Raw genomic sequence first — 27,823 nt, forward strand, 5'->3', positions numbered from 1 at the left:
CATGTTCTATATCCCCACGAGACGCTCCGTGGCCATTCTCTTTTGTCTCGCGGGTCTTTAATTTGTCTTCCGTGATCTTAACGTAAAGATCACTTGTCGTCTCCTAGTCATTCCCTCCCACAGGATTTTTTTTTTATAATATAGAGATGTGCAATCCACAATGGCCAGAAATCCGCAGCTTCTTGAGAACAATGCCACCGGCTACATCGGCTCTGGATATTCCCACTTTCGTAAGTAGATTGTTTTATCAGAAAGTCTTATTTTTATTGAATGAACTTGAAACGGTGTTCGGGCAAAAAGGAGATCTTGATATGCCATCCGTATTAAAACGTTTACAGTTTCCCGTGAGAATAGCTTTTGCAATGACAATTAACAAATCACAAAGACAAACATTTGAAAAAGTCTGTTTATTTATAAGAGACAAAGAAAGGATATTCACCATATTGAGTGGTGTGTATTTTCATTGCGCTTCAGTGGGGTTGAGTGACTCTTTCAAATACATGTGAAGCTGCCGTGGAATTTAAGTAGTGACAACAATATGAGCGATAGTGTTGCAGTCGGTCTTGTTCATGAGTGAGACAAAGTACACTCAGCATCTGCATTACACTGTACTTTCAGAGCCAAAATATCTTCAAAACTGCATATGGCTTATTGTTAATAGATATCCTGCAGTTGTTTTCAAACATACTGTACACATTAAACTTAGGTCTGCAAAGTAAAACAGAACCATATAGTGAAATATGCAGACATTCTTATCAAACCTGTCCAGTATTTAACATAGCACAGAACCACAGTAACAGTGACCAGTTTTAACCCTATGTACATTAAAAAAAAAAAATATATATATATATATATATACTTTGACAATTTAACAATTAATACATTCAGTGCTGCATGGTATTTCTGAACCATAAGCAGGTGTATGTGACCAAGGCATTTTTATATTATTCTAATACTGACTTGTTTTATAAAGAAGCTTCATCACTATGAGAATTACAGTTGTACCTTATTACTGTGTATACTGTGTATACCATTACATGCCAAAGTGTAAACAATTTTGTTACCATTATATATATGTAAATCATAATTATGCTGTTTTCACAATAAATTATTAAACTATACTATATAATGAAGCAAAACTTGATGAATACAATTCATTTGTGTAATACTGATAAAATGTCAATGTAGTGGGGTAAAAAAAAAAAAAAAACCCTGTCATGGTCCACATTTTCATTTCTCTTTTATTGTGTTGTAGCCTTCATTTAGATAGTCAGGAGATGTGACATACCCAGCAACTCACTCCAACTAGTCCATGACTCACTTCACAAAATCAAACATTTTGTCTTTGTCGTAGTGACAGGCTTGTATCCATGAAAAGTGACAGCCAATGAATGTCAGCTGTCATCCATAAGTACAGTTTATATAATGCAGTGAAGAGAAACAAGGAACACATTTGTTTTGGGCCTCACAGACAGGGAAGAAGCTCATCTGTCTTATATGTCTTGTGTTTTACATATCATGACAGAATGGGAAAAAGAAAATAAGGCAAGAGGTTCACCATACCTGTAACCCCTCATACAGCACTGACTCCATTAGTTCACATATTATTTACTGTCATGAAAAGGGACAAGCTAAACTGTGCTGGAACGCTTGCATATATTCATTAAATGTGACATGCCCATTGATTTTTAGCCATGTAACTTGACATGGTCTGGCAAAAAGATCAGTAGTTGCAGTTGTCAAGTTTGATATACCTTACACTTAGAAGCTACATGATGTTAAATAATTATTCAAATTTGGTCTTTTTTGTGTGTTTGTGGGCCCAGAGATGGACTTGTGCCTATATTGTCTATCATCCAGTGGTACCAGATTAGACCCCAGTCTTTCAAGAACCTCAACTGGATTATACTGGATTTCTAATAACCTTTACTTTGCTTTAGGGGCTTGTCAATGCCTTCGAAATATTCTTCGGTCCTCCCACTATGCTGGCGTGTTAATCATGGCTATAAAGTATATGAGTCTTCCATGTTGCATACTTCATTTGTAGACACTTATGTACATTATTATTTATTACATACTTCAAAAAATTAATGACAGCAAGTACGATGAAAGCAGCTCAACCTTGCACTCACAGCATAGCTCAGTCTGTGTATGTTGAGGTTTTACACAGCTTTCTCCCACCTGCTGCTCAAGTAATGTACTATCCAGAGTAAAACTGATAATTAAGATAGGTAGAGTTTTTTTACATAAACGCAAAAAGTGAAGAGATTTACAAAATGCTGCCTCCTGGTGGACCTTTCTGGTTCTGAAAATAACTAAATCTGATTAGAAAAACAGAAATATTTAAATAAATTTGGTTGCATTTAAAATAATAAGCCCTGGATTAGCTTTAGAACATTTTCAATTTTTTATATTTTGTATCTTGCCAATTGATATTATACTGTTGCAGTTTGGGGAAAACAATAAATTTGATCAGTGTGCCGTATTTACTGCAGGAATAAATACATAAAAATGTAGTTTATTTTACACAGTTACAGTGGCATTTAAATGAACAGTGCACAATTTATTTTGGAATAAATCTAAAGCTGAGGGATATTACATATAAAAATATTTATATTACTTCAAGCTATGTTTGGTAAAACTATCAGTTAAACAGTAGTTTGATCTATGTAGCATCCTCATGACTCTCAAAGTCTTCAGTCACATTGAACACTTATTTGTGCATCATTTCAAATTAATGTCATAAGAATTATAGCAAACTCTATTTTAAATATCTTCTTCAAAGAATATTTTTATTGACAATTGTTAGAGACCCCAAATTAAATAGAGACGCTTAAATATTTAAAATAATTTTGATCAAATCTTTGCCAGTTAGTCCTCTTTTTCTTTTCAGTCTTTTTTCCCCTCAAATTAAACTAAACTAGCATTAGAAACACTACAGGGCAGCCTGTTTGTTTTCATGTTATTTCACACAGTTCAGTGGTTTCATTGATCTACAGTTTCTTACAAAAATCTGCCATTCTTTGTGAACTTCACTTTCTAATCCCATACAGCAACCCTGCCTTTATGTTATTCCTGCTCTCCCTAGTCCCCGAACAGTAGGGTAGCCTTGACAAATCTATTCAAAAGCCATTCCCGGCCTTCATTGGTGGGGACTGGAGCCTTTGAAACAATTCTTCTCACTGCATCACAGCTGACATCTTCTTCCAGACAGAATGAATTAAGGAGGCACAATAAGACACTTGATCTACCAGTCAAGGATCTTTCCATAGTGATGACGGATTCCATGGTGCACAACCAGGGCAGCAAGAATCTTAACATGCACAATACTTACTTGTTTACTTGAAATAGCAGTCAACGATTTCTGCTAGCTCAATTGACAGAATTTAAAAACAAGCAAATAAATATTATTAATTGATTTCTGCTCACACTTAAAACACTAAAATCAAACAATTATACATTTAAATGAATATTTGGAGATTAAATATTTGTATGTATAATTAATATACATATATATCCATCCATCCATCCATCCATTTTCCAACCTGCTGAATCCTAACACAGGGTCACGGGGGTCTGCTGGAGCCAATCCCAGCCAACACAGGGCACAAGGCAGGAACCAATCCCGGGCAGGGTGCCAACCCACCGCAGATATATATATATGTATATATATATAAGGTTATAAAGTTATATATAACCACACACACATAAGAATGAAAGTTTATGAAGTAAAGTTCTGCCTCTACCTGTCTCTTAAAAATTAATTACTAATCTCAAGGTCATTTTTCAATATGTATTTATTTATATATACAGTATTTTTACAAATATGCTCATGACAAAAGAAATCAAACATGTTCTGGAATTATTACATTATAGTTATAGTTCTAGTACTCCTAACAAAAAGATCAGCAAGACAGTTTGAGTAGTGAGGCATTGCAACTTACCAAGCACATTACAGCTCATAAGATGCACTACATAACCGAGTCCTTTGGAACAATCCCTGATCAGGTCACCTTTTAATAGGCCTTAATTTGTACCTCATGTCATAGCAGGACAAAGACCACACTTATATTTACATTGCACAATGCGTTGGATGTCCCTAGAAGCAAGGGAAAGGGCTAGAGCGAGTGAGTGGGTGAATAAGAGGGCTGCAGACAGACATTTGATGTGCTAGCATCAGTATTTAAAGTGAGTGCTATCACCACTTTCTTTCCCACTCTTTTTAGTTGTTTGTGTTTGTTGTCTCTTAATTTAAAACCAATGGTGGCCTACAGATCCTACTAAGACATCTAGGTTCTTATGCAGACACTTTCAGTTTACCCTTGTTACCTCCCTTCTTCTCTATATCTTGGAAAGACATCTTAAGTAACATCTGTTCATACTCTAAAAATTCAGCATTTTTATTTTAAATTTATGAGCTACCTGTACCAAACCTTTCTGTAAACTCTGTGGCTACTCATCACAACCTTCATCTCTGTCCATTTTAAACCCCAGCCTGTTTCTTCCATCGTTCTGTCTTTCCATGTTTCATTAAATCTGCAATATTATTGTTCCTATCCTCTTGTATTCCTTCTCCTGGACCCGTCTGCTTTTTCTATTACTTTTATGCAACAGAGGCAAAATTCTGTTGGCATGGCAGTCGCTAAATCAATGTTGAACTCACGCTGAAAACCCCCTGCTTCTGTCTCCTGTAATGTCAAGAATACCTGTTTAATCTAGATTTTGCTTGACATTTCTATGGTGCAGATCAATGGGTTAACTGACTCCACTATAGAGAAGTGGTAGTCTTCTGTGAGAGGGTTGGCGATAGATAGATAGAACACAAATGAGCATAGAGATCTAGAATTTCTTGAGAAAGTCTTTGAGTGATGCTGCACTATATGAGACTTCTAGTTCTATAAATACTGATTGATAAGTATGCCTTGATCTACTTGTACACAGTCTACGGTTGGGTATCCACTACTATGTCTTGTTGCATTTCCTGCAACAGCATCCTTCAAACAAACCACAATCATTAAATATTAAATATAGATAATAGTAAATAACCCAAAAATACACATTTGAGTAGGCTACAAATTATATTAAACACTGGCAGCCACTAACATAATTAAACAATTAATATCCCATCATAGGTTTAACCCTTAATAATGAAGACCGCTCAATATGATGTTTTTTTACCGTAAAGAGTGGTTAAAGTGACATTGGCAAGGAGTGTGAGCCAACAGCATCTTCAATAGAGTGAACTATAGACAAAGCATCTGTTTGACTTTGATTTCTGTACCCTAATAATAAATGCAAGGAAAAGGAGTTGCACAACTCTGCTTAATTGCATATACTATAACTGTCAGTCTTAGGCACTGAAAGTTTCTAACAGTTATGTGAAAAAGCAAGTACATCCAAGGAATATTTTTTTTTTCTTTTTTAACATGTGGACATGTAAAGATTTGGTCATATTTAAATAGTATCTTTGGATAAAACTAACATAATTGAGAAAAAACAATGGAAATTTTAATTGGAAATAATTAATTCAACACAAAATGAATAGATAGCCATTTCAAACTGGAAAAAGTAAGTAAACTTTTTATTCTAATAACTGATATTGCCCACTTTGGCGGAAGCCATCTAAGATAAATGTTTCCTATAACTGTCTACCAGTCTCTGACATTGACTGCTACCGTAACATTTCCATCACCATGGTTTACAGTTGGTATCAGCATCTTCTTGTCAATTTCTGCCTTTATGTTTTTTGCCAAATGTGTTTTCTAGTGCTGTAGGTGAATAACGCCCTTTGCCTTGTCTGTCCAAAGCACATTGTTCCAGATGTTTGGTATTTGCCTAGGTGTTTATGGGCAAACTTTAGTGTTGCCCTGATATTCTTTCTGGACAGCAAAGGTTTCCTTCTGGTACACCTTCCTTGTAGATCTAATTTGTGCAGCCTATTTTTAAGGGTAGAATCATGCCTTTTGACATCAACAGTTGCAAGAGCTATCTGTTGGTCCTATGGTGAAATGTTAGTGTTCTTAGAGGGTTCTTTCAGCATCTTGCACTCTGTTCTTGGGCTGAACTTCCTGAGGAGGCCTGGCCTGCATAAGTTGCCATTTATTTGAAGTCTTTCCTACTTGTAGATGATCTTCCAGAATTGAAATGGTTGATTTCCTATTGTTTGTAGATATTTTTAAATGCCTTCCCAGACTTTTAGGCATCTATAATCTTTTTTTCTAAAGTCCTCAGTGAGCTCTTTTAATGTATGATGTTTAAAGAAGACCGGTTCCTTCAAGATCCTTTCTAATGATGTTTTGATCATTTGTAGCTGGTCTTTTAGGTGTTTAACCACTTGAGCCCTGAGAATTGTAGCTCTGTAATCAAACGAAAATCCACCTCATTTAGGATAGAAATGCTTCACCATTGGATGAACATAATATGAACTCTTATGATTCTTTAGTATTTACTGGAAGTTATATTAAAACAGTCAAAATATGTAAACTATAGTTGTAAGAGTCATAAATGAGTTGTACTCCAAAACCCCACCAATATATAATGTTCTTAAAAAGAAAACTTACACTCATTTGAAAAAGTAAGTACACCCCATGAAATTTTTTTTTTTTTTTATAAACAAGTGTGGACATATCGAGATTTATCTTCATTTAAACGATATGTATAGATAAAAGTGATACAGTGGAACCTCTAGATACGAGTTTAATTCGTTCCAGCACTGAGCTTGTATAGCGAATTTCTCGTATCTAGAACAAACGTCCCCATTGAAAATAATGGAAATCCAGTTAATCCGTTCCGCATCCCAAATATATTAACATAAAAATCAATTTTCCTAACAAATAACACTGATAAATTATATATACTGTAGTCTACCTTTAATAAATAACACTGGTAAATAATATAACTGATTATTAAAAGAATCAAAACAGGTGTCCAAAGTGCAGTAGAGCATTCAATAAATCTTTAAATAAATAATCCTTAAAACAGTTGTGAAGTGGAGGTTTAAAGTACATAAGAATAACAATCCTTTAACACGAGGTTAAAACGTCAACAGGAAGCAGTCTTCAAAAAACAGATGACAATCCCCGGTGCTTCTTCTCTGTTAGCGTCTCACCTGCTTCTCCCAAACTGATAATCTCATTTCTTGATGTAGTCTCCACTAGGGCTGCAACTAATGATTATTTTGGTAGTCGACTAATCCTTCTTTTTTTTTTTCTTTTTTCGATTAGTCACGATTATTTCATGCCTGACTATTTTGATGCCTGCGACCTGTGGTTGCACATCCTGTTCTGGGCTCCAGAGCATGTCTTACCTCATCTGCTCACGTCTGTCCACCTGTGAATGTCACCTTGATGTCTCTCCATTAACATGACTAAAATTAATAATAATCAAATTAAAATAACCAGTGAAACATATGAATTTGAAAATAATCAGATATTTTATATTAGTGTGACCATCACAATAAAAAAGAAATACATTAAACAATACAAACTAAAGTGCGCATAGTCTTTAAACAAAAAAAGTGCATTTAACTTAACCAAAAATGGCCACTTTTGTGTCTTAAAAGTTTAAATAAAGCTTCAATTCAAATAAAATAAAACAATAATGTACAGTTTATAAAAGATTCAGTTCATATATTCCTGATTGCAGTGCAGGAACATGAGCATTTTGACATGCTCTGGTGTGAGGCTGGCTCTCTTCTTTGAGACAGTGTTCCCAGCTGCTGAGTAGAGAAGAACTCAAGAATGATTTTGCAGACAGAAAAAGATGTTTTAATCATAACACTCTGAAGGAAAAGTGTTGTAGTTTATCACATCATGTACTATATTATGCCAAAATAAAAAAAGAACGGACTAAAATATGTAACAAGCTACTTACTGATATACTCCAAAACACAAGTTACCTAACGTTAATTAGAGATGGTTTACTATTCATATGAACTCAAATATTATACGAAAAAAAACTAGGACGGCTCAGCTACTTCTATTCACTCATTTACTATAGCTCCAAACATGTTAGCAAATTTAACTGAAATTATAATCACTTAACCCTTAACATGCCGTTTACCACCACAATTTGCCAGCACGCCGGAACCGAGTATATTCGGAAAAGTACATTCGTTGAATGCCGCAACTGGCTAGAGTTGGTTTCCAGTGCAATTTGGCAGCACGCCGAAGGCGACATACATTTGGCGACGTACATTAATTGAACTCCGCAACCGGCTAAAGTCGTGTCTCAGTGCAATTTGCCAGCACGCAGGGGTCGAGTATATTCGGCGAAGTACATTCATTGTCAATGCCGCACCCACCTATATTCGCTTCACAAAGCAATTTGCCAGCACGCCGGAGCTAATCAGTCAGTGCCGTATATTCGTTAAGCAGCCAGCTCATGACCACTGGCGCCTTGCAGCATCACTGTACCCGGGATTCAGCCACTGCACTAGACTGGCCTGCAAGCATCAGAGCTTACCTCTGTTTGCCTGCGTGCAGCCAGTTCAAGCGCAGTTGGCTCGGTGATTTACTGAATTTCATTAATGGCTTCAGTTCCACCTTGAATATATAATAATAGATTATTGCAGTAGTTTTTTTTTTTTTTTTTTTTTTTTTTTATAGTTTTTACAGTTCATTTGCAGTATGTAAAATGATCAGTGTTGCAGTAATTGTGATGCTCTTTGCATGAAAAAAAAATACGCGTTCCATTAAAATTTCACATTTTCTTTGTGAATTGTGATGTTTGCTTAAAAAGTGCAGCTAAAAAGTATTTGGCGTCCAGGGGTGCATTAACCTCCAATTATGTGTCGGTTTAAGGGTTAACTGTCATTGTTGAAACCTTGATATACACATTATAGTACAAACATCAACGTTAACACGTGACACAAACTTTACTCACTAAAACTTACCTCTCAAGAGACGGTAGCATCACAGCTCCAGGATGCTTGCATTTCTCATGCTCATGCAACGCAGTGGTGCTGCTGTGAAAAGAAAGCTCCACTTTGCATAATCTGCATTCAACTTTATTTTCTTTTTCGGTGAAGTGCTCCCACACTTTAGAAAGTTTCTGTCTCAATTTTTTTTCCCATCTCATTCTCCCTCCTCTATTCTACTCGCCATTGCATCCACGTTTATTTTCCTCCACATTCTTCTTCTCCTCAGACGTTCTTCTTCGTTGGTCGGACTGTGTGCAGTCTTGACAAACAATAACAAACGATACTGCCCCCAGACGTTCATGTAGTGCATTGCAATTACAAAAACCAATGTGGTTCTTTGTGACTGGAGCCTCTGAAGGTTCTGTTTATGACGCGTCGACAATTTTTTGTAGTCGACGTCATCGATTACGTCGACTAATCTTTGCAGCCTTAGTCTCCACCCTTCTCAATGCACTTGTGCCACCTGCCTGGAAGTGCCTCGATTCCAGCAGAAAAAAAGGTTTTGTCTTGTTCTGAACACAATTAAGAAAAAGCTTAAATATCTATACATTTTCTACATTTTATGCAGTAATACATTGTACTTTTACATAGTTTCATTTACTAGCTGGAATGTTCACTAAGGCTCCCAATTTACATGCATTGCTGTTAGCATAAGCTACCAGTGATCATATATTTGAAAAAATAAAGTGGTTTCAGTAGATGAATGTATGAATATTTATTATGGGTCATTTAAAAGCCTTTGTGCTCATGACTCCTCCTCCTTTTATTACATATTAGGGGAAAGGAAATTTTGCACTACCTCCTACTGAAGAAATCTCAGTAAAACTCATTGTTTTCATCAGTGGATGTAGTGAGATGTTTTTGTCAGGTGTGATTACACAGCAGGATGAATGAACTTTTACAAGAGTTGGAAGTCATATTAAAGCAATAGGGGTCCTGAACTTAGTTCACTGTCTCCAACTAATAAACAACACTTGAGGTTTCTTTCTCCTGGGTTTGAAAGCTAAACAAATGGCATCTTTCAAATATGTGGCTTATATACAAATTCTCAACAATATCTTGAGTATTTCACATCTCAATATCAGGAATACTTTAACTCAATTTTAAAGAAAAGAAGTCAGCATTTGGAAAGTGAATAGAAGGCTGAGCACAAATTTAATATCTGTAGAATTGTATCGTGAAATACCTCCTCATCAACCTTCTTTCTTCATGCTATCAGCTTTGCTGCTTTTTCTGATATCCATGTTATGAGTTAATTTATTTAAGATCTTAACGGCAGCAAATATGTGGTGATTTTTGATTGCAATTTATTTTTATTGCACTACCATTTCCTTCAGTTATGTTAATTTATTCAAATGTTTAGCATACAGTCTGGCTTAATGTATCTGGAGTAGTAACTTGAAGATTGCTGGTTCGAATCCTGGCAGTGACAGAAGGAATTCTACTCTGTTGGGCCTTTGAGCAAGGCCCTTAACCTGCAATTGCTCCAGGAGTGCTGTACAAATAGCTGACCTTGCACTCTGACCCCAAAACTCTGTGTGTCTCTGGAGAGTAAGTTGAGGTATGCAAAAAATTACAAATTCCTAATACAAGAAATTGTATATGTTGAATAAAGGATTAAAAAATCACAAAAATGTAACAATTAATAACAAGCAAAACTTCATTGCAAAATAGCTTCATGACTAAAAAATATACATTTCATGATTATAAATTATCACATTATTTTTTAATTAGTTAATATTACATGAAGTCATTTTGCTTAATCTCTACCATCAATAAAGCAGAGTGAATGAAAATCAATACTTTTTAAGAGCAGCATTTGAGTCAATTACCACTTATATCATGAACTTCAAGACAGAATGATCAGTCATTTTAGACATACTGTATATTTAAGCTGAGGCTACAGTATTTCATCATGACAAAAGAAGGGTCAATTGGGAAGACTGTGATGCTAGAAAACATCAAAGGTAAAGACAATGAGGGACACTGACAAGATAGATTAATGGCATCAAGAAAGATGCAAAGGTGCAGTGCAAGATTTTCATGGTAATGCCTGGCAATATATCCTGTCAGGTTGCCCTGAAATTTTTATTATCAAAAATGTGTCAGAGGATTTCAATTAGTTAAAACTCTAGTGAATACAGTAGTTAATGTACAAAAATTTTGATAATGTGTGTGTTTCTTTATTTATATGCTGAACATATTAAAATAATCCATCAATACTGCTTTATCGTAATTTATTGGTAGGTCAGATTAAAGGTTGCTAAATTCAGTCTTTAATAATGAGGTTGCCCATCCTTGTGTTGTTTAGATTAATACCACAGTTATACTAGAGTTGGTTTTTATGTATTTAAACAAGCATTTCAAAAAGTATAAAATCACAAGTTTCAAGAATCATTATATGTTTCATTATAGATTATTGTTGCAAGAATGCATCTGACTAATATTTTTTAATTTATAGAGAAAGGTAAAACTGTTTGGAACTTAAAGGAAGAAATGGTGTCAGCATTACTAAGCCTCAATAAGTCCAGGTTTTATTTTTCATTATTGTAATGTTCTTAACCAAACTGGCTTTATTTCTAAGGAAGTGCATGTTTAGCAAACAATAATTTCAAGTGCGTTTTTTTCTGGAAGAATATTTTGTGTATTAGCTTCAATATTAAACAAGTTACTATTTAAGGTTCTTTAACAATATATTAACATGTAAAGTCTTGTGCATACCAACCTTAAAACCACTTGACAAAGAAGAGTCATCCAAGGTCATCAAGTCTGTAATCAATCAATATCTGAAAAAAAAAAAACAATTAAAAATTGAAATAAAAAATTTTTGCATGCATTTCGTTTAGTAGTGTGCCTTGCCCATCGTGGTTATAAGCATGTGAAATTATAATTCTTGTCATCCCCTAAATGTAACCGTTCCTAGGCTGTGTATTATTCTTATCGTTCATCTTGGATCTTTAGACTGAAAGAGGCCTACCTTTTTGTGTGTGATATTTCATATTCACTTCTCATAAACTACAGTGCTGCATGTACAACTCTTGATATTCTCTGCAATGTAATGAAGCCTAAATCCAGAGTACTTCCTGTTTTGTAGTCAGTTATGCTAGGATAGATTGCTACTCACCAGAGCTTTAAATAAATGGATCTATAAATGACTAGATGGGCACTGAATTGTAATTCTGCCCTGATGCGGTCTTAAATAAATTGAGATTTGGAGCAAAATTTTAAGAGGTTCCTTTCCATCTAGTATGGAGCTAATGCATACATTAAAACAAGCAGGCAACATTCAAAAGTTATTAAATGAATGTGAATCATCTGTTATGTGGCAATCTGTTAAAAGCATGTTATTATCAAAGCATATGTCTCTTTACTGTTCACCAACTATAGCTCTGCCTTTAATACCATTGAGAAGCTCAGGGACTACGTTTGAGCAGTTCCATCTGACTAGTTGTTTGACTTCCTAACAAATAGGCCCTAGTCAGTGAGGACTGGCAACAAGACCTTCTCCACACTGTTCACCAATATCAGTGTTCTGCAAGGCTGCTGGTTCAACCCACTGCTATATTAACCTATGATTTGTACCAAGGCATGAGGGCAACAGCATCATCAAGTTTGCAGACAACACCACCATGATTGGCCTCACCAGCGATGATGATGAGGCTGCCTGCAAGAGAGAGGAAAGATACCTAACTATATGGTACAGTGGCAACAACCTTTCTATGAGTTTCGACAAAAGTAAGAAGGTTATTGTTCACTTCAGAAGGAACAAAGGCAGTCACACTCCACTCCACATAAACAGCTGCCCCATCCAGACAGTTAGCAGCTTCAGGTTCCTGGGTTTCCAGACCACTGACTGCCTTTCTTGGTCTGTCTATACTATCTGCATCCTGGAAAAGGCTCAGCAAAGACTTTTTTCTAAAAAGCTTTGGGTTGGGAGTCAACATCCTGGTGAGCTTCTCCTGCTTCACTGTTGAAAGTATCCTGACCAGAAGCATCATGGTGTGGTTTGCCCGGATCATAAGCTCCTCTAAAATACTGTCCATAGTACTTCACTGGGGCTGACCTTTCACATTTTCATACCATCATCTCCACTCAATATCTGAGCAGGGCCTAATTCATCATCTCTGATGCCAGCCATCCATCCAGCTCATCCCCAGTTTTCACAGTTGCCAGCTTCTTTGCCCAGGCCATAATGTCACTGAACTCTCAGTAACCTGATCTTACATTCCTTGTAGTGTGCTCTCCTGCTGGATTATACAGTATGTAATTGTGCTGTATGTTACATACAGTGGTGTGAAAAACTATTTGCCCCCTTCCTGATTTCTTATTCTTTTGCATGTTTGTCACACAAAATGTTTCTGATCATCAAACACATTTAACCATTAGTCAAATATAACACAAGTAAACACAAAATGCAGTTTTTAAATGATGGTTTCTATTATTTAGGGAGAAAAAAAATCCAAACCTACATGGCCCTGTGTGAAAAAGTAATTGCCCCCTTGTTAAAAAATAACCTAACTGTGGTGTATCACACCTGAGTTCAATTTCCGTAGCCACCCCCAGACCTGATTACTGCCACACTTGTTTCAATCAAGAAATCACTTAAATAGGAGCTGCCTGACACAGAGAAGTAGACCAAAAGCACCTCAAAAGCTAGACATCATGCCAAGATCCAAAGAAATTCAGGAACAAATGTGAACAGAAGTAATTGAGATCTATCAGTCTGGTAAAGGTTATAAAGCCATTTCTAAAGCTTTGGGACTCCAGCGAACCACAGTGAGAGCCATTATCCACAAATGGCAAAAACATGGAACAGTGGTGAACCTTCCCAGGAGTGGCCGGCCGACCAAAATTACCCCAAGAGCGCAGAGACGACTCATCCGAGAGGTCACAAAAGACCCCAGGACAACGTCTAAAGAACTGCAGGCCTCACTTGCCTCAATTAAGGTCAGTGTTCACAACTCCACCATAAGAAAGAGACTGGGCAAAAACGGCCTGCATGGCAGATTTCCAAGACGCAAACCACTGTTAAGCAAAAAGAACATTAGGGCTCGTCTCAATTTTGCTAAGAAACATCTCAATGATTGCCAAGACTTTTGGGAAAATACCTTGTGGACTGATGAGACAAAAGTTGAACTTTTTGGAAGGCAAATGTCCCGTTACATCTGGCGTAAAAGGAACACAGCATTTCAGAAAAAGAACATCATACCAACAGTAAAATATGGTGGTGGTAGTGTGATGGTCTGGGGTTGTTTTGCTGCTTCAGGACCTGGAAGGCTTGCTGTGATAGATGGAACCATGAATTCTACTGTCTACCAAAAAATCCTGAAGGAGAATGTCCGGCCATCTGTTCGTCAACTCAAGCTGAAGCGATCTTGGGTGCTGCAACAGGGCAATGACCCAAAACACACCAGCAAATCCACCTCTGAATGGCTGAAGAAAAACAAACTGAAGACTTTGGAGTGGCCTAGTCAAAGTCCTGACCTGAATCCAATTGAGATGCTATGGCATGACCTTAAAAATGCGGTTCATGCTAGAAAACCCTCAAATAAAGCTGAATTACAACAATTTTGCAAAGATGAGTGGGCCAAAATTCCTCCAGAGCGCTGTAAAAGACTCATTGCAAGTTATTGCAAACGCTTGATTGCAGTTATTGCTGCTAAGGGTGGCCCAACCAGTTATTAGGTTCAGGGGGCAATTACTTTTTCACACAGGGCCATGTAGGTTTGGATTTTTTTTTTCTCCCTAAATAATAAAAACCACCATTTACAAACTGCATTTTGTGTTTACTTGTGTTATATTTGACTAATGGTTAAATGTGTTTGATGATCAGAAACATTTTGTGTGACAAACATGCAAAAGAATAAGAAATCAGGAAGGGGGCAAATAGTTTTTCACACCACTGTATGTACTGCCATCTGCCTTTTTCTTCTACTTCAAAATTTGCAATTAATATTTCTGTACAGTTCTGTTTTGAATGTTATACTGTGCATTAGGCCATTCTTCTGCTACTCCTATTTTCTGTGCCTATTTTTTTATATATATTTTTATTGTCTTATTGACTATATGTTCTACACTGCATCCCCCAATACCCCAAAACAACTGTGGCACAATAATTTCACTGTGCTATTACAGTGTGTGTAACAATAAAAATCTTTAATCAAATCATTGCATGGTGTAATTCATGGGTCACTATAACATGCTTTTTAAAAAAAAACATTAAAAATGTGGGTAACTGAGACTTGCATGAGACACCAGTCCATCGCAATGTTAATTTCTGGTTTGCACTCAGTGCTGCTGAATTAAATTCAGTTAAATTCAAAGCTGGTATATTTAACTATGGCAGCTAAGCAGTTATCACTGAAACATTAAGCATGTTGAAATTGTAGCTATAAAGAAGTGGTTCCCTTAGAGTACCATGAGAGTATGAGAACAGGCTGTAACATTTACCTTCTTGTACTTCTGCTTTGATGTACACAAAGATGCTAGTTTTTGAACCTACATTTATTAACAAAAGCATATTTGGTGCACTTGCACTGCCTGTGTTTTTTAAGCATGCAAAATTAATAGGCCATCTCAAAAATATCTTATGTTTTTCATTAAATAAATTGTTTTTACTAGTGCCTGAATTTCTTACCCATAACATAAAAATAAGTATGCATTTTTAGGGATAAAAAATTACCAGTAATTATCAAAGAACAGAATTTGGCACTGCAGATATTTTTGGTAACAACAAAAGTTGCTCACTGTCCAAAAGTATTACTTTTTAAATTAAGTATAAAATTAGTGCTCGGAGTGGGCTGTTACTCAGTGGTAAGCACTTCTTTCAATTTTGAGGTAGAGTACCAGCACCTGTTCTTAATGTACTGATGAGGACTGGTACACTATACTTGTAGCAGCTGATGATTTACAGGGGAAAGATCTTCAGTCAAATTTTATTATATTGAGGTACCTGAACTTTCCCCTCTTAAATATTCTTCAATCTAATGTTATTTTATCATGGCAGTCAAACCTTCAAGGGGGACTTACCTGGAGTACGAGCTATGTTGTTAGTCTAGTTCAGGGCAAGGTGAAATTAATGTGGACACTCCACTGCAAGATTGCACCTTTGCTGAACAATGTGCTGTAGCGAGAGTTCTTTGGGTGGAGGGACTAAAACCTACTGAAATTCACCAAAGGATGTTTGCTTGTGTACATCAGAAAGCTATTTGGGTATCCATCTTGTGCACTTTACAGTACCCCAAGTCATCATGCACTATGGCATGTGTACATCCATAGATATCAAATGTGCAGTAACAGTAGTCAATATAATCTGTTGATCTTCTCTGATGAAAACATTTACCATGTTTATGTGGGATTGTGTGTGCGATGTTGATGGCTGACCAGATCGAGCTTAAGTGGTTACTACTTGTTCTTCCCGCTTTAAACTTCCCGCTTTCTAGCCATTCATAAACTTTTCATTGAGTTATGCTTTTTTTTCCACTTCTATATTGACCCATCATCCTTTTGTAAACATTAATGTTTTTTTGTTTAATTCCATACTAAATGGCATATAACTGGAGCATATGCATTGCATTTGTCATTCAAACAAATGGCACATCACAAACATTTGCAGTAATGCATTTTATAAAATGTTGGAATGATAAATGCAATTCATTGTATTACTACATGCGTTACAAAATGCATTCCTTTAGATAGTGCACTGTAAACGTTAATGCTGAGCTCTGTGTTTATTATTTAGATTATTTTCCCATATTATTTGGGTTGTACAGCTACTTTGGCAATAATTCATTCACAAAAACAGTATTAATGGCAAGGATCTATTTCCTAGTAATCATGATGACAATGAGCACCTTGATTGAAAAAGTAAAATAAAAGTTATGATTGACTTCTCCGAGGCAGTGTCCACTCTCCGGTAATGGTGTGCTAAAAAATGACTTTGTTAAATTGACAGCATCATTCCAACACTGTATGTGTTATGATCTCCAACTCTTACAAATTGTAAAAATTCCTGTGCAGGTCCTAACAATCTATATTTTAATTATAAGGTTTTGTGACTTAAGGAATCCAATTTTGGGGTTTAATCTTCTCTAGAATCCGTTTGTGACGATGCGGGTTCGGCTCCATGATCCCATCTGCTGTTCGGGAGCCCTTGAACCCAACACCGTCGGTAATGTTACCAATGAGCTAGACAATGAGGCAATAATAACAAGGGGATGGTACAAATGTGCAAAGGTGCTTTTATTTAAAAACAATGAAACAAAAGAGTGTTCAAAATAGAGTGCAGTGTTTCTAAAGTCAATAAATAATCCATCATAAAACAAATGTTATTGTGGAGGTTAAAATTACAAAAACAATCCTTTAAAACTGAAGTTAAAATGTTGCTGGAAGTAGTCCTTTAAAACAATGAAAAGCCCTGTGCTTCTTTTACACTAGCGTCTCACCTGCTTCTCCCGTTTGAGCCCTGCAGCAGGCGAGACGCTCTCTCTGCAGCTGTCCGTCTTTCCTTTCCAAGCGTCTGGAGGCCTCCCGATCCTGGCTTCGGTCGCACTCTCATCCCAGGCCTGAGACTTGGAGTCCTTGATGACCAGGACGCTCACACGAAGGACTTCATCACCAAGCCTCCCGACTCCCGCTGCCGTCCCAGCCTTACACAGCCAGTCACTCTTCTTCATTGGTCACTCCCGCTACATGCTCACTCAGCGGGAGCGACCATTATTACAACTCCTGGGTGTTGGCCTAACACCCAGGCTTCCCATACAGCTGCCTGCGAGCATTCACTCACACCGGTTCTCTCTCTCTCGCGTCCTGCTTTCTCCAGCAACCTCCCTCTTTTGTTCTCTTTGTTCTCTCTTATTCTATTTTTTTTTGTTCCCCCCTTTCTAGCCGACTCGCGCTTCTATATATGCCGAGAGGGCATAGCAGCTGCAGCACATTAGCAGCCCCAGGAACAATCACGGATGTGGGCAGTCTCTCACCTGTGAGAAATGCCCACACCGCAGATCGCCCTGAGACCCGCTTCAGCTACAACTACCACGCCCCCTCGCTAAGCTGCGAGTGCTGTGATTATTTATTTTAAAAACTGGCTTTTCCTGAGAGCTGTAGACCCACTATACCACACCGTTTTTAAAAAGTTCAGTATTTAATGAAATTTTCGATTTACCTGGTCATTTTCATGTTTCTTTTCACTGTCTCTTGTGAGTCATATCTATATATATAATTCTCTAAGCCGCCGCCAGAGCGGCACGACACCCATGAAAGCACGCAGGAAGAAGCCAAGCCCACACCCATGAAAGCACGCAGGAAGGAGCCACGCCCACCAACTCTAAGACCATTGGATATGACGAAAACTCGCAGAGCCACGCCCACCTACTCGGACGCGACGCCTCGGAAAACACGCCGTCATTTCTGTTTGTCTGTGCTACAGTCCGCATGCAGCTCTGAGCCACGTTGACTTTTTGGTTACGACGCACGACCGCGAGCAACATCGCAAACTGTTTTACACGCTACATACAGCAATTCGCATCCGGGACAAACATGCGTCTTCTTAGATGGTCCTGCAGGAACACGGAAAACGTTTCCCTGCCCACCAACACTCTTTATTCCCCGGCCCGCGTCCACCACATCCGCGACAAACATGCTTCTTCTTAGATGGTCCTGCAGGAACACGGAAAACGTTTCCCCGCCCACCAAAGCAGGACCATGTAAGAAGAGGCATGTTTGTCATGGATGTGAATTGCTGAATGCAGGGTCTAAAACAGTTTGCGAGGGGTATCCCATGGGATCCTTAAAACAATCCTTTATAACTGAGGTTAAAACACAATGAAGGAAGCAGTCTTTAAAAACCAATAATCCCTGTGCCTCTGTTTCATTAGCATCTCACCTGCTTCACCGATATAGGCCCTGCAACAGTCGAGACGCTCTCTCAGCAGCTGACCTTCTCTGTGCCTGACTCCACTATAGGCTGCAACAAAATTTTGAAAGTACGGGCGCATTTGTTTCACACAAGCTGTGTGTGTGGGTGGGTTGGTGTTAGTTAGTTAATTAGTTACTCGAAGGATTTCAAGATTTAATATGCATAAGCGGTAACACTGCAAAAGCAGCCCAAACCAGAAAAGACGGCTGGCAAAAAGTGGCCGACAAATTAAACACGTGTGCAATTTACTTACTGAAAGTAGCGTTACGGATTTTGCAAATGTTCATTTTTTTTCCCTCTGCTTACAAAACATTTAAAAAGCGGCGTAATTATGCGGCGTATACTACGCCGCAGGTTGGTATGCAGCGTTTAAAACAGTTTGTTTGTCGCGGATAATTTGCCTTTTACTATTATACGAAGACAATTTCCTATTAATACTTCGTTACATTGATATAGCAGTGTTCTCAGTATTCAAAGCGCTATCCACACAGGGAGGAACCGGGAAGCGAAACCACAATCTTCCACAGTTTTCTTACTGCAAAGCAGCAGCACTACTACAGTGCCACAAGGCAGTTAAAGAATACAACGGGCTCGATTTTGTTTTCACTTCAGTTTACAGAGATCGGGTTGTAGATAGCATTGTTGCAATGTTACTTTTCTTGGTGGCTTAATACATTACGGATGTTTCACATATTCATTTTTTCCCCTGTACTTAAAGGACATTAAAAAGTGTTTCTCAACTGTGACTCCTGAACATCTCAGTACGCAAGCTATATTAAGCGTCAGCAACGAAGACTCGCTACACCTTAATCTACAAGTGCTGACACTTATCCCTACCGACGAAGTAACTTTCACCAGCGTGGCCTTCTTCGTCACAGACGATCCCGCTTTCAGTCACTGACAATTATATGTTGCTCTTTCCAGAGGTCTGTCTTTTCATTCCCTCACAGTGGTATCCACAAACTCACCACATTTGGACAACTGTGTCGTTCAGGAAGTGTTCACCCATCAATACATAATTATGTGGCGTATGCTACGCCGCGGGTTGGCTAGTATGGATTAATTTAGCAACAAGTCTGAAACTTTTCTATAATCAAATAACATTAAGCCTCAATGCCACAATTATATATGAACACACTTGCAGAGCATGGCTGCCTACAGTAATACATATACAGGAATGACTTAAATGATAGTTTTTATAAATGAATTTATGAACTTTGTGAACGCTGTCCCAACATGTGCTAAATCAATACAGTGATCCCTCGCTATATCGCGCTTCGCCTTTCGCAGCTTCACTCCATCGCGGATTTTATATGTAAGCATATTTAAATATATATCGTGGATTTTTTGCTGGTTCGCGGATTTCTGCGGACAATGGGTCTTTTAATTTCTGGTACATGCTTCCTCAGTTGGTTTGCCCAGTTGATTTCATACAAGGGACGCTATTGGCAGATGGCTGAGAAGCTAGATTGCTTACTTTTCTCTCTCTCTTGCGCTGACTATCTGTGATCCTGACGTATGGGAATTGAGCAGGGGGGCTGTTCGCACACCTAGACGATACGGACGCTCGTCTAAAAATGCTGAAAGATTATCTTCACGTTGCTATCTTTTGTGCAGCTGCTTCCTGAAACGACATGCTGCACAGTGCTTCGCATACTTAAAAGCTCGAAGGGCACGTATTGATTTTTGACTGAAAAACAAACTCTGTCTCTCTCTCTCTCTCTCTCTCTCTCTCTCTCTGTCTCTCTCTCTCCCCCTCTCTCCCTCCCTCCCTCCCTGTTCCTGACGGAGGGGGTGTGAGCTGCCGCCTTCAACAGCTTTGTGCCGCGGTGCTTCGCATACTTAAAAGCCAAACAGCCCTATTGATTTGTTTGCTAGAGATTGTTTTCTCCATCTATGTGACATTTTGTGCTCCTGACACGCACTCCTTTAAAGAGGAAGATATGTTTGCATTCTTTTAATTGTGAGACAGAATTGTCATCTCTGTCTTATCATGGAGCACAGTTTAAACTTTTGAAAAAGAAACAAATGTTTGTTTGCAGTGTTTGAATAACGTTCCTGTCTCTCTACAACCTCCTGTGTTTCTGCGCAAATCTGTGACCCAAGCATGACAATATAAAAATAACCATATAAACATATGGTTTCTACTTCGCGGATTTTCTTATTTCGCGGGTGGCTCTGGAACGCAACCCCCGCGATGGAGGAGGGATTACTGTAAATCAAACATTATTTCTAATTTTTTTTGTAAATAGATATTTTCAGTGCTGCTGTTCTTGCAAAAAATGAAAGTTCAGCATACCTTCAATCTGTGCTTTCAAATATTGAACAGTTTCTTTTACACTTACTCTTTTATTACTAAATTTAGAGGGACAACAGAATGGAAGTGCTTCCATAATGAGATTACATTTTTACAGAAAAATAGGACATTTTATAACGTAATTCCATATCAGAATCATTTTTTTAGTATTGAATGATAATTTCTTGCCTAACTTTTTTCTTCTTAATTGAAAACCTTGTCACTTTATGAGCTGTGTTTTAATTAATAGAGTAAATTATTTGTTTTCCAATGATGCATGTTCCCCCAACTATCTAGTTTTAAAATGTTTTTAATCTTAAAGGACCTAAAAGTTAAATTATACTTCATTCATGTTAAGAATAAGTTCTTACTATTTTAAAGTCTTAAAACATATTTGATGACCTAATTGCACTCTCTAGGTTGGAATTTTATTTTTTAATTGCAAAATGTAACAATATGTAGTTCCATAAGATCTTAAATCTGTTTTTCAGCATTGCTGCAACTGGGTATCAAGTATTGAAGCATTAGATACGCCAATTGAGACTATGTTGCCAGACTGTCCACGTGTCTCTGCAGGTAAGTGAAATATTTTTGCTGAAAGATTGTGTAAACTCTAAGAATTATAATTAATAATTATTTTATATTTTCTATAAATGTTAACCTTTGATCTACTTTGACTTACCATGCAATAACAAACCATATACCATACCACAGTCTGCTGTGTATTATGTAAATCATTACCATAAATAAAGTGGTCTTATTGTCTCTGTGCCGTAATAAAGCTAGTCAGTTGTTAATATGTTAAATTCATATATAAATTGTAAAAGGAAAGGAGACATTTGAAGAAGTGTTATTAAAATCATTCACATTTTTATGCAAGACTAGGGGGCTTCATGCGCCAACCCCCCCCCGGCCTGCGCTGCATGCCAACCACTTTGCGTCACTGCTGCTCGCGTATGTGGATTTCACTTTCACCAAACAACAAATCTTTTAATTCTAACGGATACGCCTCTTCATTGGGAGTTAAAGTTTAAATCTGAACAATATATTCAATCTCTTTTCGCTGTTCCGTTATTTCACCGAGTAATAATTTCCATTTGTTTGCGCTAATGCAATCTTTACTATTTACATCGCTGGTCAGGTCGCCGCCACAGCCGGGCTGCGAATGAAAAGTTCAGCGGCAGCATTTGCTCAGGAAAGTGCCATCCTACTTATGGCTTTGGAAATAGGAGTGTCAGTGTGCCAAATCTGCAATATGTTCAAATAAACTCTGGTCATGGATCTGCACACAACGAACCCACATCGGCTAATATTGCACTGTTTAACTCAAAATCTCTTAATGACAAAGCACTGGTGCTATCAGAATTCATTAGACTCAAACCTTGACTTGCTATGCTTAACAGAAACTTGGCAAAAAACCAAATGATTTTTCATCTGTCACAGAGGTGACCCCGCCAGGATACATTCATTTCACGGAGCCTCGCAGCTCAAGACAAGGTGGAGGAGTCGCAGTAATTGCTAGATCGAAGTTAAACATCAAAACGGTCCATTGTCTTTCAAGTGTCTGGTTCTTAAGCTAATAACAAAATTTGGTCCTGTCTCACTTATTGTTGTCTATCGTCCCCCGAAATATCTTTTTATATATTTTTTATCTAAGCTGACTGAATTATTAACCCACTTAAGTTCACTTTCCCAGGGAGTCATTCTTCTTGGTGATTTCAATATCCATATTGACATTACTACATGTAAACTGAGAAATTAATTCCTATCCTTACTGGATTGTTTTGACTTTGTGCAGCATGTTGATTTTCCCACCCACTCTGGTGGTCATATACTGGACCTGATCTGCACATCTGGATTATCTGTCGGCAACACTTATAGCAGTGACTTGGGACTCTCTGACCATAAAGCAGTGCTTTTTACTGTCTCATTACCTCTCCCTCCTCTTACCTGTAATCGTGAAATTTCTTTCCGAAACGTTTAAATATCTGTTCCTCTGTTCTTGCTGGATCCATTACTGATATTTTTCTGTCTTCACCTATTCCATCAACACTAGATAGTCTTGTTGACCACTATAACTCAGCCCTTCATTCAGCACTCGATAAAACAGCACCTTTAAAACATAAGGAGGTTTCCTTTAACCGTTCAGCTCCATGGTATAATTCAGAGCTACGATCTATGAAAGCAACTGGCCGACGCCTTGAGAGAATGTCATGTAAGACTGGCCTCACTGTTCACATCCAGGCTTTCTCTAACCATCAAAGGGCTTACAGGGATGCACCAACTGCAGCCAAGAACACACTTTATGGCAGAATAATAGAAAGTGGTCATGATAACCCAAGGGTTTTGTTCTCTGTAGTTAATAAATTACTTCAAACTGCATCTGGCCCAATTACCTCCTCTACTGAAGTCTGTGAAAAATTCCTCCAGTTTTTCCGGCATTAAAATTAAAGATCTAAATAATTCAACTAACATAAATCCATCATCTATTTATATCTTTCCCTGTCTTCCCATTCCATCCAGCTCCTTTTGTAAATTTTCACCAGTCACATCGGCATTTGTTAATGACCTGTTTTGTAAGATGAGGCCAACTACTTGTGTACTGGACCCCATCCCCACCACACTTCTTAAATCCTGCCTTCATGCCATAATCCCGGCTGTTACGACAATCAATACATCCCTCGACACTGGGTTTGTGCCAGCCACTTTTAAAATAGCTTCTGTAACCCCCATGTTAAAAAAGTCTGGACTTGATGGTGACGATCTTAACAATTTTCAGTCTATTTCCCACTTACCTATTCTGTCAAAAGTTTTTGAGCGTGTTGTAGCCTCCCAGCTCACCAATTACTTAACCTCTAATAATTTGATGGAACCCTTTCAGTCTGGTTTCAGGGCTCAGCACAGCTGTGAAACTGCTCATCTTCGGGTAACCAATGATTTGCTTATGGCAGCAGACTCTGGACAAACCAGCACATTAATTCTGTTAGACCTCAGTGCAGCATTTGACACTGTCAGACATGACATTCTACTGTCCAGAATGTCGAACATGCTAGGTATCTCTGGCACTGCCCTCCAGTGGTTCAAGTCCTATCTGACTGATAGGCAAGAGTTTGTTAGTATTGGCAACAGCAGATCCAGCTCAGGAGTTCCTCAGGTCTCTGTCCTCGGCCCTCTTCTCTTCTGTATTTATATGCTTCCCCTTGGCCATATTATTCGTAGCTATGGACTGAGTTATCATTTTTATGCAGACAACACTCAACCCTATTTCAGTGTCAAAAGTGCAACTTCATCAGAGTTTTCTCAGCTCACAACCTGCCTCAGTGAAATTAAAACCTGGATGGAGCAGAACTCTTTAATATTAAATTGCAACAAAACTGAACTCCTTCAAATTGGCACTAAAGTACTACTTAAGAAAATTAGCTCCTTTCCAGTCACTCTTGACGGTGATCTCATCAGACCTTCTTCTGATGCAAGGAATCTTGGTGTCATTTTTGATTCCTCCTTTCTTATTCCGCCCACATAAGCCACATTAAGAAACTTTCTTACTTTCACCTCTGTAACATATCCCATGTTCGCTCATTCCTCTCCTTTTCTAATGCTGAGAAACTTGTCCATGCTTTTATCACATCCTGCATCGATTATTATAACTCGCTACTGGCAGGTGCCCCTTCTAATCTTATATCACAGCTCCAGTTAATTCAAAACTCTACTGCAAAAGTCCTTACTAGAACCAGCAACAGTGAGCACAGCACTCCCATCCTGTTTCACCTTCACACACCTTCCTGTGTCTTACAGGATTGAATATAAAATTCTATTAATAACCTACAAAGCTTTAAATGGTCTCTCACCGGCCTACATCAGTGACCTTCTAAATCACTATGCTCCTGTTTGCCTACTAAGGTCCTCTGATTCTGGTAATCTTGTGCCTCACACTAACCTGCACATTGTGGGTGACAGGGCCTTCAGCTCCATAGCACCCAGACTTTGGAATGACATCCCGAAATTAATTAGATCAGCTGCCTCCATTCATTCTTTTAAAAAACAACTTAAAACTCATCTATTTAGGAAGGCTTTTAACTTAACTTAACATTCTGCCCTTTCTTTCAGTTTACCTCTGTGTCCAGGGGCCTCATGTATAATGCCGTGCGTAGAACTCACACTATAACATGGCGTAAGCACAAAAGCGGGAATGTGCGTACGCACAGAAAAATCCAGATGCAGGAATCTGTACGTACGCAAACTTTCACGTTCTTCCACTACATAAATCCCGATCAGCGTGAAAAGTAATGCATGTGCACGTGCCTTCTGTCCCGCCCCAACTCCTCCCAGAATTACGCCTCTTTGAATATGCAAATCGATATAAATAGCCTTCTGAGAAAAGACAATGGGAAAAGCACGGGGGAAAATATAAGAATTTCAGCGAATACCAAGTGGAGGCAAAAGAAAAACGTACTTTTTGTTGGTTTAAACAGTGGTATAATCAACAAAAGGAAGTTAATCGAGTGACAGAGTGTCGGAGAAATTTGAAAGCTCAAGTTCACAAAGTCGCATAGTGTCCGAAATAAAAAAGAAATCACATATCAAAGTCGCCATGAAAAGGCAATTCATAGCCCACCGTCTGAGTGTCATAAGAAATCTTATTAGGGTACAGACAAAAAAAATAGGCACACAGTGGGGAAAAAAGCACGAAATGTCATCTTTAATCTCGAAATTTCCACTTTAATCACGTAGTTTATTTTGCCATTAAAGTAGAACATCATAAACTTCATCTTAAAATCGTTTAATTTACTAGTTTCTCAAATCCCATTGTTACTAAAGTAGGACGTTAAATGCTTTGTTCTGTATTTGATCTTCTTTGTGCTCTGTGTGTGAATCACTAACTGCTTCTTAAACGGGATTTCTCTTTCTCCGACAGGACACATAATCCATTACATTCGTGATATTACAGCTCTCTGAATAATTAAAATACTGAGATGTATACGTGATATCTTTTTCATGATGATAGGAATGAAAGCATGTTATTTAACATGGGAACACGGTAGCGCAGTGCTTGTTCATATCTCACGCAAGAGGCTTGCTGCGCCATGCGCGACCTTCAATGACATAATTTTTCACAGCAGTACTGTCTCTTTCAAACGTACTAACCTCCAATTCCTGTCCTTACTTTTCTTTCTCCAAAAACCCAATCGCCACACAATCAGCTATGTAATAGACATGAAGCCATTTGTAAGCTTAGAACTCCGATTCTTCAAAACTTTTAAGGAACATTGAAATATCTTCGTAGTACATGTTTAATTATTCTATCCGTCTATCTTTCCAGTGTCGCGTCAGTGCAAGAATACAACGCAATGCAGGAACAATCCCTGAACTAGCTAGCGCTGCGGCACCGTGTCCTCACATGTTTAATTATTAACATTACAGATTATTTAAATGAAGTTAAAGTTTTATCTGTATGATATAATCAACATATTTTGCTGCATTTCATCTTAAAAATGAATACCGTCATCATATGTAAATACGCGCTTTATAAAGTGGCGCAGGTTGTGCAATATTATAACTGTATCCCAAGTTTACAGTGAGGTAATTGTACTTATAAGTAAACAATTCTACAAGGAGCACTTGATGGACTGATTGAGTGCGTTTATAGTTCTTGGGATGAAACTTTTTCTAAACCACGAAGTCCTTACTGGGAAGTCTCTAAAGCGTTTTACCGTGGATGAGTCAGCGTCCACTTCATGCTGTATACCGATAATTCTCTTTCCGATCAGCTGCTGCTGTGATTCCCCACTCAGATACACTGATATGAATACTCCGAGTGGTGCAGTGAGAGTAATATGGAAAAAGATGATCTGCTGTGGCAACCCTTAACGGGAGCAGCTGAAAGAAGAAGAAGATGCAGTGAGAGTTATAGCGCTAAAGCAGTTATGGTATTTGGAATACTATGGCTATTCCCTGGACCATTATATTGCTGCAGGTTAATTACAATCAGATGCATTACACTAATAAACAATATGCAGTTAGTTTCAGTGTATTTATAAACCCGCGTCAGGAATGTGGAGCTAAGAAAGAAAGGGTGACCACACAGGAACAGTAGCATGCTTTGACGCTGGGTGCCGCCAGTCTGCAAAACCGAGCGGAGAAATTGCGTACGCCAAGGTATGAGGTACCGTGGAAATGTGCGTGGCTTTACGCCAAGTTTAGGTTTTATACATCGCGATTTGAGCGTGGAAATGTTCGTACGCAACATTTCTGTGTGTACGCACCGTTTATACATGAGGCCCCAGGTGCTCAGGATAATTTGTGTGTCTGTTATATCACAAATTAGGTTATTTGTTAGTTTTTTCTTTTAGTTTTGAATTTAGTATGTTACTCTGGTTCATTGTCCTTTATTCTATTTAATGCTTTGTTATCTGTTTCATTGTTCTATTCGGGAAACATTTATATCCAATGTTACATATACCCTGCTGTTTTTATTTTCTGAGACTCTGTGAAGCACCTTGAGCATGGCAAAGGCGCTATATAAATAAAATGTATTATTATTATAATTTTTTTGAGACTTTCGAACTTTAGTGCATTCATTATATCTAACCTGCTCTGCATGTGTATCGCGCCAATGTTTTTGAATTCTTTATGACATTCTACTTTGTCATCTACTCTTTGTCTTTTATTTCTGGCCTGTGGCATAGTTAAA

General features: G+C 38.0%; 1 protein-coding gene across 1 annotated transcript in view; it reads left to right on the top strand.

Moving 5' to 3' along the window:
• fam172a (family with sequence similarity 172 member A) overlaps window positions 1-27,823 on the top strand; it is a 744,353-nt gene that overhangs the window by 565,866 nt on the left and 150,664 nt on the right. The window contains exon 10 of the mRNA XM_051930185.1: window positions 21,624-21,708. Within this exon, the coding sequence (XP_051786145.1) occupies window positions 21,624-21,708 (85 nt within the window). The remainder of the gene's footprint in view (window positions 1-21,623; window positions 21,709-27,823) is intronic.

This window comes from Erpetoichthys calabaricus, chromosome 7 (assembly GCF_900747795.2).
Source record: "Erpetoichthys calabaricus chromosome 7, fErpCal1.3, whole genome shotgun sequence".
Classification (NCBI taxonomy): Eukaryota; Metazoa; Chordata; class Cladistia; order Polypteriformes; family Polypteridae; genus Erpetoichthys; species Erpetoichthys calabaricus.